General features: G+C 45.7%; 1 protein-coding gene across 8 annotated transcripts in view; it reads right to left on the bottom strand.

Annotated features, from left to right (window-relative positions):
- FMNL3 (formin like 3) overlaps nucleotides 1-6,666 on the bottom strand; it is a 104,777-nt gene extending 98,111 nt beyond the window's left edge. For 4 of the 8 annotated variants that reach the window (XM_080994452.1, XM_080994454.1, XM_080994458.1 and 1 more), the window contains exon 1: nucleotides 6,439-6,665. In XM_080994452.1, coding sequence (XP_080850578.1) covers nucleotides 6,439-6,555 — 117 coding nt within the window. In that variant the 5' untranslated portion in view covers nucleotides 6,556-6,665. Of the gene's footprint in view, nucleotides 1-6,438 lie in introns of all 8 variants that reach the window. The other 4 variants (XR_013982674.1, XM_080994457.1, XM_080994455.1 and 1 more) reach the window with 2 other exon arrangements.
- Between the last annotated feature and the right edge of the window lie 6,153 nt (nucleotides 6,667-12,819).

The following is a 12,819-nucleotide window of genomic DNA, read 5'->3' as shown; positions in this document are numbered from 1 at the left end:
AGCACAGCAAAGTGCAAGTAGATAAATAGGTACCGCTCCGGCGGGAAGGTAAACGGCGTTTCCGTGCGCTGCTCTGGTTCGCCAGAAGCGGCACAGTCATGCTGGCCACATGACCCGGAAGCTGTACGCCGGCTCCCTCGGCCAATAAAGCGAGATGAGCGCCGCAACCCCAGAGCTGGCCACGACTGGACCTAACGGTCAGGGGACCCTTTACCTTTATCTTACCTGGTTGTGCCACTGCAGGAAAAAGGCTCTGGGTTAGACAGGTCTTTGCTGAGTTGCAAAGGAAGGAAACAATTGAGACCACACTCTGCAAACCCACCTGCCAAAGTGGCCCATGGGAGCAGCTGAGGGAGCTCAGGATCCAACCCGCTGGCAAGATGTAATCCCCAAACCTACACTAGCCCCTATTCTCATTAAGATGGCAAATCTTTGCCTGTGCTATACTATTTCTCAGTATAGGTGGAGGTGCTCCTCCGTCCAAAAATCCCCTCCAGCTAGAAAAGCACCATCTCCGGGAGAAAGGTTCTCGATGGGAGGGAACTTTGATGCCACAGTAAAACCAATCCTTAGTTGCAGTTCAGATTCACTACTTGAGGCAGGGCCTTCAGCATCCCTCATGATTTTGCTGTCTGCAACAGCCTAAAATTATACAACTAAATTATTAAAAATCTCTTATCTATCGATCGTCTATATATCTATAACTCAGTTTTGAGAGGTGTGTTTAAAGCTTTGGGAACTAAAAATGTTTTAAAGATGATAAGGTGTTTGCAGGCCTCACTGGGTAAAGAAATTTCATAGGTCCAGCAAAATACACTCCCGGCCCCCACAAATGTCACCGCTTGTTGAATGACATTTAAAAAGATGGCTTTCCCAGCCCATTTCAAAGGGCAGGAGAGCTTGTGCAGGGAAGGTTTTCTCCCAAAGGAAGGGTTGGGCCCAGGCCTTTCACGACTCTAAAGGTCAGTTCCAGAATCTTAAACTGTACTCAAGAAAGTAAATGGCAGACAATACAATTCACAAACAATATTATGATAACCCTCCCAGTGATGTGGCACTTTAAATTGGCTTATAATGAAGGAATCTGCAACTGGAAGAACAATTCAGGCTTCGTAATGGGTACCAGCTGGTCCCTTCAGCTGCCCACAGGAGGCAGGCGAAATGGGTGGGGAGACTGGTGGTGGTTGTTCAAGGAGGCCAGCTGGCAATCCACTTCAAAATAGGGCTGGGGAGATGTTGCTGGACTTTCAGATGGTGTTGGACTACCACTCCCATCATTCTTAACCATTGGCTATGCTGGCTAGGGCTGATGGGAGATGAAGTGCAGCCAGCCATGTCTGGAGGACCACAGCTTCCGCATCCTTTTTAAGGAACTGAAAGAGCGGGTTGACTCCCCAGTCCTTATTCCCACCTCCAAAGCTATCCAGTTCAAAGCACAATATTGGCCAGGTCTCATAACACAGAATAATTCAAAATACAATTTAAAAATCTGGTTTTTAATTTGCGATTTGACCTCAAAATTCAAGATGCGATTCTCAGGTTGTTTTCAACAGAATGTTTCCCAGTTGGTTAAATACATGGGTGAAATCATATGGAAGTCACAAGTAGATTTTCAAGCATTTTCAATGATCCCTTGGGAATCTTCCCTTCCTTCTTTTAACTTGCATCACCACCAATCACAAGTTATGCTTCTCTCAAACATCACAGCACCTCAACCTGCTAGTGCAACCTGCTGGTCTACCCAAGATGGTGTCACAGGTGGCCCTGTGTGGCTTGACTTACACATAGCTGTTGACAGTCTGTCAAGTGTGTAACTTTGGGCATTATCTTCCCACCTCTCTCACCAGTTTCCTCTCCCACCTCTCCGGTCTACACTGAAATCAGGTAGACATATAATTGATATCCAGTGCTTGGAAGGAGGAGGGCAACAAAGGAGGTAGACATGTCTGGGGCTATCACACCCCCTCCTGTCCTGAAGCCCTCCCTGTGCCACATTACATCATGATCTAGCACAGCATTGTACACATGGGGGAGGGGCGTGTTTCTGTCTTCCATCTCAACCTATACTGCAGGGGCAAGGTAGCACATCTGGGATGGAAGTCCACCACATTTTTACTCAGAACAAACCAAATGACATTATGAGCATGACTAAGTTAGGTCCATTAATTCCAGTGGGTCTACTAGGAGTAAAACCTAGTTAAATGCTACCCCCATGGTCCTTCTGTCCCTCATCTAGGGCAGGTTACTACCACCATAGGGACGCAGGTGGCGCTGTGGGTTAAACCACACAGCCTAGGACTTGCTGATCAGAAGGTTGGCGGTTCGAATCCCCACGACGGGGTGAGCTCCCATTGCTCGGTCCCTGCTTCTGCCAACCTAGCAGTTCGAAAGCACGTCAAAGTGCAAGTAGAAAAATAGGTACCGCTCCGGCGGGAAGGTAAATGGTGTTTCCGTGCACTGCTCTGGTTCTCCAGAAGTGGCTTAGTCATGCTGGCCACATGACCCGGAAGCTGTATGCTGGCTCCCTCGGCCAGTAAAGCGAGATGAGTGCTGCAACCCCAGAGTCATCCGCGACTGGACCTAACGGTCAGGGGCCCCTTTACCTTTACCACCATATACTTCACTTGAGCGGAGCGTACAACCATTTGCCTTACATTACGGAATTAGAGACGAGACACCATGTTATGGACTGCAGGGAATATTACAGAACCTCTGTGGAAGCGAACAGGAGAGCAGATGCGATCACTGCTTTTCCATAACTCCAAAGTTCTGACCCGTCGATAGCAGCAATAAGAACTGGGGAACTGGATGCAGTGTCTATGCTAGGACTGGTGCACCAAAACTGGAATGGACAGCAGACCAACTACATTGCACCTAGATTGGAGAGTGGATCCATCTGATTTATCACTAGCTGCTTCAGCACTGTAGCACAATGGGAAAGTTTTATTGTTGGCCGATACAGACTCAGTTGGGCTCTCAAATTACACTACAGATAGAGCTCTGATATGTGCCCTCCTCTGCAACCACGTACATAGCATAATGCTTAATCCTGCCCCAGGGAAGGAAAAAAAAAGTATTATACATCTGCTTAAATCATAAATCACCAGTATCAGAATGATGAATGCCTCTGTGAATATACAGGAACATAACATGGATTTCTTCTTCTTCCTGCCTTTGGCTATTAAGATTGATACTTTCATGAATGCAGACTGTTCCACCTTTGCCCAGGGCTACGAATAGTCCGCACATTCATACTCAAAATACAAAAAAAAAAAAAAAATCCTACAATTTTGCATCTGCTGAATTCAAATTCTGCATGAATAAATTATGTAACCAATATAATTTACACAAAGGTGCATAACTTTCACCTATTTTGCATAACTGCAATGTTTACTGTTTTATATATTCTGATTTGATAGTCATGGGAATTGAAAGAACTATACCAGACATGAGTCCTAACCCCACAGCCACTGGAAATCTTGTTTAGCCCAGTCCCGTGACTAGCACATCACACTGTTTTTTGAAATTTCAGAAAGCACAGCTCACATGCTTCCAAGAACATATTCAAAACAATGAGAGCAAAAACTTGCTCTCTTTTAAAGAAAGAAATGAAAACTCTGGCTTAAAAAGATCTTAATGCAAAAAGCTACTGCTATTCAAAGCAGACAATATTAGACTGGCTGGATCAATGATCTGCCTCAGTATAAGCTCCTTACGTTCAATGTATTACCAACAACCCTGTATCATGTGGATTTTGAAACACAACCCCTTTTCCTACAAATCAGAGTGAAAATGGAACTATTCAAACAACTGCATGACCACTGTAGGGAGAATGGACAGAGGAGGGAACTATGTGTCACATGCTGTCAGCTTCCTGTCACTCTGACATCGCTGGAGTGGAATTTTGAAAAAAACAAACATACTTTCCACAATCAAGAAGGAAAAAATCCCCCAGAAATCCCCAAGCATTCTCTATACAACCAGAATCTCTAATGGCTCAGCCACAGTCTCTGAATCTCAAGAGTCACATCCGATGTGTCAGAATCTTTTTATGAAAAGTCAAGAAGCAGAGAATCTCCTTGGAAAAGCCAGGGAAGGAAAGGCAATTTTACTTTGCAAAGAGAAAGATGACCACAGAAGTGTCCCTTTGTTGCCAAGAAACCCTTGGGGCCGTCCACTGGGATGTTCCATATGAGTAAATGGGCGGCACGAACTCTGGTTCTCAAAATGGTCAAATTTCCACTGCATAAGGAGCAATCACAAAGCCACTCTCTACTCTTCTGGCTTTAATTCTTTTGGAATGAATTCCTCCCTATCAGTTCTTCCATCACAGCAATTAACACAGATCAACCCATTACCCAATCATTACACCGCACTTTGGGATAACTTCCCCAAACAGATAATATGTACAAACAGGAGCATCGTCACGATCCTGTACTGATTTGGTTTCAACCTCCAGAAGCCTCTACTCAAAATTTTAATGCATGAAGATCACAACCACCACCTTGCAGTCTTCCAAAAGGCAAAACTTATACAGACAAAGACACAAATAAGAATACTTTAAGAGGTGAAATGATCAGGTGAATATGTCCCTTGAATTCACAGAAGTCACCCATTCACAAAGCTTGGCCTGGCACACTAAGCTTATCCTAGGCCTCCTGCTTAAAAATGGAACATTTCCCCACTCAAAGCCCTTTTCAGCAGGTGTGGACAATTTATGGCTCTCCAGATTTGTTAGATTACCACTCACATAATCGCTGACCATGCAGGGTTGGAGCTGATGGGAGTTAAGAGTCCCAAGAGCATCTGGAGGGCTAAACAGGTCAGCCACCTCTGCTCCAAAGGACGAGGGCATATTCTACAGATCTCACAAGAAGGTTCACAACAAGGAGCACCATCCAGACCCTGCTTAGGAAGACCATATTCTCTGCTCCTCTTTTCCTGATCCCTCTTCTTCTTCTTCCTTTCTTCCTGGGCAAAGCTTGGGCCACTAGCAGCTATCCAATCAGAGACTAATTCCTTTCACCCACAAGTTAAGAGTGGCCTTTCCTGTGGACACAGTGGAGACGCAAGAAGGTAGTCTCATAACTTTCCAGATCAGGTCCGCTTCCTTCCTTCTTCCAAGGACAAGAATTTAAATCCCCACCAAACCCACCACCTACATGCCCTCGGCAGGATGCATGCCAACAGCGTACAGTGATGCTGAGGGGCACCTGGGGTATTCCACATTCCTGCCGGTACCACTCCTCACAAAACTGGTTCACAACGCAAGCAAACAAGGCCTCTCGGTTGATAAAGGGATCATCCACAGAGTCCCGTAAGGAGAAACTGGATTGAGAGGGACTGGATATCAGAGGTCAACCAAGGAAAGATAAATGGTTCCAAGGAAAAGGATGGCAAGCGCAGCTCCATTAGGGTAGCAAGGTGATGCTACGGTTCTACGGCAGAAGGATCCTAATGCATGGGAGCAGGAATCCAGTCTTGGTGGGGGGGGGGTTGAAAATTTCGAAGGAATTGGGGGATATAGATGCTTGAAACGCAGCTGCAAAGGAATTGGAAAGAGCTAACCCACTGGAACAAAAATGGGACCTCAGATTGTGGGGTGGAGTGATCGAAGTGTGGAAGAGGTCAAGGCAGATGGGCAAAAGGATCTGGGGAAGAAGGCATTTCAACTGGGGATCAGGCATGCTATCGGTCAGAATGTGGAGATGGAGAAAAGCTGTGGAAGATTGACTGAGGATCACTGGACCCTGGATTCCTGGCCCATTGTGATGGGCCAAGATAACACTGAAGTTCCCAGTGTGAGCTGACTGCCCTACAAGCGAGATCCACTCAGAATGGTGCCACAAAAGGGGGAGGAATCTGTCAGAATCATGGGTTAATAGACGCTAAGAAGATAGGTAAGATTTATAAAGCTGAGACCAGTTGAGGGATCTAGCGAAAACGAACGGAGAGCGGGGTGAAAGAGAGATGGAAAGAACTTCTGGGAACTCTTGTGGTGAAGAAGAAGGGGAGCTACCGGAACATCTCAGCAACCGCGAGTAATCTGTCCTGCGGAGGAATCGACCAGAGAGCCCCGGTCAGGCAAGAGCCCAGGGGGGAGATCTGCAGAACCCAGCAAGGGGAGATTCTGGATGCAACCACCAGGGCTGCAAACCCCGCGGAAGGTGGGGGGGGGGGAAGATCGAGAGAATGGTGTCCCATATCTGAGGGGGCCAGGAAAAGTGTCTGGAAAAGTTGGAGAGGGAGGAGAAACTGTTCCTATCGAGAGGGCGGGTAGGAATCCCTCCCGCAGCGAGGATGGACTAGGGAGATTTTTCAATCGAGGAGAGCCTTGCAACGGAATCTACCCGCAGCAGCGTCGAGAAGGGGATGTGAGGGATCAACGAGGGGATCGGAGCGGGAGAGGGGGTGGGGTAAGGAAGAGGGATCTCTCACCAGCACCATCGCGAATCTCTCCTCCAGCTCCCCCTGGTCCGGCATGGGCACTTTCCCCGGCGGGGGCGGCAGCAGCCCGGAGCCCCCGCCCGGCTCCCCGCTCTCGGCGTTCCCCATCCCCGGCGGCTCCCGGGGAGGCGGGGACGGCAGAGCCCTCCTTGGGTGCCCGTCGAGAGTACGGAGCCGCCGTGGCCAGGCGGCGGCGGCTGCCTCCCACCAGTCCCTCCCTCGCTGCCCGGCCGGGGACGGGACGCGGCCGTCGGCGCCGCCCCCGGCACCGCCCGCCTGCAGACATCGCCCGCCCAGCGGACGGCGAGCGACGGCGGCGCCTGCCTTCCTCCCCGCCTGCGCCTCCCGCGTGCGGGGCTCCCGGGTGAGGGCCGCGACACGCGCAAGCCCGCTCGTGGGGACGGAGCAGCCGAGTAAACATCTCCCCTAATGGTGTGCCCCCACCCCACCCCTTGTTCTCAAGGCCCAGCCCTGTGCACGCGCGCTTGGGAAGAAGCCCCCGTTTTCTCCGCGGGGCTAAGAAGTGCAAGCCCTGGAAAGCAAAACACGCAACGCTGAACAATAAGTTGCAAGATCGTGCGCGCGCGCGTTTTAAAGTCGGCCCAAAGAGTTCGCTGCAGTGTTTTAAATTCAGAAAGCAAAGCGTGGCTCCTTGAGAATCTCAGGCAATGCATATGAGAACACACTTTTTTGCTAGAGAGCATAAAGATCAAACCAAGTTCCGCCGTGTTTACTCGGGAGTAAGACTCTTTGAATCCATCGGGGCTTTTCTTACGCCCAAGTAAGTGCGCACGTAAAATTGCAGCATTTTTTTGCAGGAAAAGTTGAGTTCTCTCTTCCCCGCCCCGATCACCCGGGATCTTACGCGCTCTCCACCCGCCTCCCCTAAAGTTCGTGCGCACGCCGTGGAGACACAAAGGGAGCCGTTACTCAGCCCTGCCCATCCCACTTCGAGACATCCGGCGCTACTTGCAGGGAAAGCAGCGGCTGCCCCCGCCTGGTCGAGCCCAGGATCGCCATAGACCTCGGATCGGCCATTTTTGGGGGATCGCTTTGTCCAGGTTCGCTTCGAAGAAGCCGTGGAGAGTGCAAGCCTGGAAGGCGCGCTCCTTGGCGCGTAAAACAACCCGGTCCCTCCAAAAGGCATAAATCATCCAGTTTAATGGGGTGCAATTGTAAATTGTCCTGCCGGCGTGTTTTAAAGGGCGCTCAGTCTCGAGTGCCTGTAACCGTGACGGAGAAGTGTTTAGCGAAGCACACGTGTCGACAGAGATGCCCGCGCCCTGAGCAGCAGCCCCGGCCCCTCCCCGTTCTACCCATGCACAGGGCGGGAACCAGGCTGCTGTGGCAGTCTCCGCTCGTGGCCGACACGTGTCCTCCTGTGTCTGTTAGAACGTGTGCCGAGCCTGAGTTCTGGCGGAGACAGCTCCTCGAGCCTAGAACTCCATGCGCTTAAGGGGCCTGGAAGAGCACAGCTACAGGACGGCCATAGACGCTGCATTTAATGAATAGGTCGGGGGAGGGTAATACCCACTGGTGGTCACTTTCTGACGTGCATCCAGAATAGAGGACAGAAGGATACAATTTGCTCTGCCTCCATTCTACATGTCAGAGGGGTTCAGCAAATGATTTTTCGCTCTATAAGACGCACCAGACCACAAGACGCACCTAGTTTTTGGAGGAGGAAAACAAGAAAAAAAATATTCTGAATCTCAGAAGCCGGAACAACAAGAGGGATCGCTGCACAGCGAAAGCAGCGATCCCTCTTGCTGTTCTGGCTTCTGGGATAGCTGCGCAGCCTGCATTCGCTCCATAAGACGAACACACATTTCCCTTTACTTTTTAGGAGGAAAAAAGTGAGTCTTATAGAGCAAAAAATACGGTACTTCCTCAACAATCTGGTTTCAAGAAAGGCCTGGTCATTCTCCAGGCAGCCAGCCACACTTCCCCCCCCCCCCTGGCAAGGCCATTGCAGGAGCTGTTGTGCGTTTCGCTGGAAATTGGTGAGAGCAGCTCTCCCAACATGGTACAGTGATGGGAGGAAAACACACATTTCTACCTGTTATGCAGCTGTTAAAGGTATAGGAGAAATTAACACTCCTGAGAGTCTCAAGTCTCTAAGCATTCAAAGTGGCCTTTAGCTTTTCCTGCTTAGCAACTAAGGTTGTCATTATTATTATTATTATTATTATTATTTTATCACTGCCTGCTCCAGTGTCTTTAACACCCGCTTGATCTTGCAGTCGTTGGCAGGTAATGCTGCTTAACTCTGTACCATGAAAAGTTTCACCCCTGATTCTGCAAATTAAGCTGAATTTAAAAGCATAGGAGCAGGTTGAACCATTTCCCCCCTGCTCAGTTGGCAAGCTTTTCACCACTGGCCAGGGAATGCAGCTTCCTCCTTTAGTTTAATTCTTGTTCTGACCATCTATGCCCAAAAAAAGAGTTTTCTGTGTAACTCAGACGCTTACATGTCTCAACACTGCAAACTAAGTAGGAGGCTGACACTTTTGCTAAAATTAAGTCCTGGGTTCTGTATATGCGTAACAACAATGCAAAAAGACCCTTTCTTAGCAGAGGTAGTGTTTCCTGTCTTTCCCTCCACTGCAGCCTAATGGAACTGGATCCATACACTGCATATATATGCTTGTTTATAACCCTGTTGGCATTTGTGGATAGCTGAGAGAGGAAGATCAACAGTCCATAAAACAGCCTCTGGCTATACAGACAATGTCCCCTTCTCCCACAAGGTGTTGAGTGGGGTCCCAATTCTATCCGGCTGCAGCAGAGGGAGAGAAGGAAAGAAGCAGGGCCATTTTATTGGCTTTGCTGAAAAACTAGCTGCCTTTGCCTCTTCCTCACCTTGCAGTGACAGCACATTCTACATAATTCTTGCTCGTTTGATGTGCCCAGCCTTTCTTCATTTGCTTTGGGGAAATCCCTCATACACAAACTCCACAAGCTTTGCAGAGCAGGTAGTGGTTGCCTAAGAATACAATGGTGGATGCTCAAGGCTGGACTTTTTTTTTTTTTACAGATAGATATTTATTGATTTTCCAAAGAAAAAGAAAAATAAAAAGGAAAAACCACATACAACAGACAAAAGGAAAAAGAAAAACAATAACAGAACACAAAACCAATGAACAATATGCACAATAAAGAAGTTTTCACCTACAATTTTACATTGTCGTCTCTTTCTGGGCTTCCTTCAGCTCGTCCGTAAATCTTCCGTAGTAGAAATCAAAATTACGCATTACCTAGTTTGTATTGTCATTATACATTTCTCTTCCTCTATTTTCATTAAACAATAACTCTTAGTCTTTCACAGTGCTTCTCTGAATCCCCTTAACGTTATTTGTCCTTTACTAATATGTTCCAGGTAATCTACGTATTTTCCCCATTCCTTGATAAACTTTTGGTCTCTTAGGTGTCTAATCTTTCCCGTCAATCTATCTAAGTCCGCGTAGTCTAGTAACTTTAATCTCCACTCCTCTATTGTTGGCATTTCCTGTTTTTTCCACTTCTTAGCGAGGGTTATCCTTGCTGCTGTAACTGCGTAATATACAAATTTATTATCTTTCTTTTTTATTTCATTACCTAATATTCCTAACAGGAAGATTTCAGGTTTTTTTATAAACGTATACTTTAACACCTTCTTTAACTCAGTGTATACTTTTTCCCAGAATTCTCTCACTCTCCCACACTCCCACCACATGTGGTAAAAGGAGCCCTCCTTCTCTTCACATTTCCAGCATTTGCTGTCTACTTTGTACATTTTCGATAGTTTCACAGGTGTTATATACCACCTGTAAAACATCTTCATGACATTCTCTTTCACCGTTATACACGCCGTAAAGTCCAGACCTTCCTTCCATAGATTCTCCCAATCCTCGAATTGTATGTTGTGACCCACGTCTCTAGCCCATCGAATCATCACTGTTTTAACTTCCTCATCTCCCAAGTTCCAATCCAGCAGCATCTTATACATTTTAGATATTATTTTCACATCGTTATTTATAATTTCCATCTGAAATTTTGAGTCTTTATCTGCATACCCTCTATCTTTAATCTCTTTTCTAAACATCTCATTAACTTGGAAGTGATGGAGCCAGTCATACACATACTCCTTAACCTGCTCATATGGCTTTAGTTTCCATTTCCCATCTTCTTTCATTAACAATTGACCATATGTTGCCCAGTCACTTCTCATATTGATTTTCTTAACACTCATCACTTCAAGGGGTGAGAGCCAGTGCGGAATTTTAGGTTCTAGTATGTTTCTATACCTTTCCCATATTTCAATAAGTGGACCTCTAAAAATATGATTCTCAAACCCCTTATGTACTTTCCTCTTACCACACCATAGGTAGGCATGCCAGCCAAACCTATTGTTGAAGCCCTCTAAGTCGAGTAGCTCCTTATTCACTAATTTGACCCAGTCTTTTATCCAACAAAGGCATGATGCCTCACAATACAGTCTCAAATCTGGCAGGGCAAATCCTCCCCTTTCCCTTCTATCTGTCAACAATTTAAATTTTATCCGAGGTTTTTTGCCCTGCCAGATAAATCTTGAAAGCACTCTTTGCCATTCTTTAAATGTTCGGCTCCCCTTAATTATAGGGATAGTCTGAAATAGGAATAGTACCCTCGGTAGTATATTCATCTTAATAGTATTAATCCTTCCCCAGAAGGACAGTCTCAGTCCTCCCCAAACTTCCAAATCCTTTCTTATTTCTCTCCACACCGACTCATAATTATTTTTAAATAGATCTATATTTTTGGGCGTAAGCCAAATCCCAAGATATTTCACTTTCTTAACCACCTCTATCTGTGATTGGTGTTGGATTATCTCTATTACACTTTGCTCGACGTTCTTAACCATCATCTTCGTTTTCCTCTTGTTTAATTTAAAGCCTGCCATTTCCCCAAATTGGTCTATCTCCTTTAAAATTTCTTCTATTGTCGTTATTGGGTCTTCCGTCATTATTACTAGATCGTCTGCAAATGCTTTGGTCTTATAGGCATTTTGTCCAATTGTTACTCCTTTAATTTTTCCGTTTTGCCTAATTGAATTCAGAAGTACTTCTAATACCATTATGAATAGCAGCGGGGAGAGTGGACATCCCTGTCTTGTACCTTTCTGTATCTTTATTTCTTCTGTCACGATGTTATTTATGATCAATTTAGCTTTTTGCTCTGTGTATATCGCTCTTACACCATTGAAAAAATCTTTGCCCACTTCCATATGTTCCAAATTCTTCAACATGAAGTCCCACACCACATTATCAAACGCTTTTTCTGCATCCACGAACATCATTATTGCTTGTTTATCAATCCTGACAGATAAGAATTCTAACATATTAATTATGTTTCTTATGTTGTCTCTCATATACCTGCCGGGAAGGAAACCAGCTTGATCTTTGTGGATAATTTCTACCAGTAGAGACTTCAGTCTTCTCGCCAGAATTCCTGCAAAGATTTTATAGTCCGTATTTAGCAGCGAGATCGGCCTATAGTTTTTAACCTGGGTTAGATCTGCATCCTGTTTTGGGATAAAGGTAATATATGCCTCTTTCCAGGTCTCCAGAATTTCCCCTTTTCTTAAAATGTTGTTCATAATCTCCTTCAAGGGATTCACCAAAACAGATTTCATCTCTTTATAATAGCCCGCTGTGAATCCATCAGGTCCCGGAGCCTTCCCTCTCTTTAGATCTTTAATTACCTCCTCTATCTCTTCTATTTCGATTGGCTCGTTTAATCGTTGTTTCTTATCCGTTGGAATTTTCTGCACCATTTTATTTTTCAAAAATCTCTCTATCCTCCTTAAATTATTTCTCTCTTTATTTTTGTAAAGGCTTCTATAGTAATTCAGGAACTCATTCCTAATTCCTTTTGGGTCAGTTACTTCTTCTCCCTCTATTGTAATTCTGTTTATTGTACCTTGTTCTTTCCTTTTCTTAATTTGCCATGCAAGCCACTTGCCAGATTTATTTGAAAATTCGAAGTTCTTTTGTCTTAGTTTTTTTATGTTCCACTCTACTTCTCTGTTTATTATTGTGGCAAATTGGGCTTGCAAAATTTTGATGTTTTCTTTTGTTTCCTGACAGTTAGGTTTCCAAACTAATTTTTGTTCACTGTCCATAATCTGCCTTAAGATTATCTCTTTTCCTTTCTCTCTATTCTTATTTTTGATCGCATTCTGTTGAATAAAGTATCCTCTTATTACAGCTTTACTTGCATCCCAAACTGTATTAATGTTTGTACCCTTGTCACAATTATCCACAAAGTAATCTGTTAGCTTTTTTTGCGCATTTTCTACAATTTCCTGGTCATCTAGGAGGTATTCCTTTAGTCTCCATCTGAAGGTTCGTC

This window comes from Podarcis pityusensis (genome assembly GCF_964106645.2).
Source record: "Podarcis pityusensis genome assembly, chromosome: 2".
In the NCBI taxonomy this organism is placed as follows: Eukaryota; Metazoa; Chordata; class Lepidosauria; order Squamata; family Lacertidae; genus Podarcis; species Podarcis pityusensis.
This window is presented reverse-complemented; position numbering and strand designations above follow the sequence as displayed.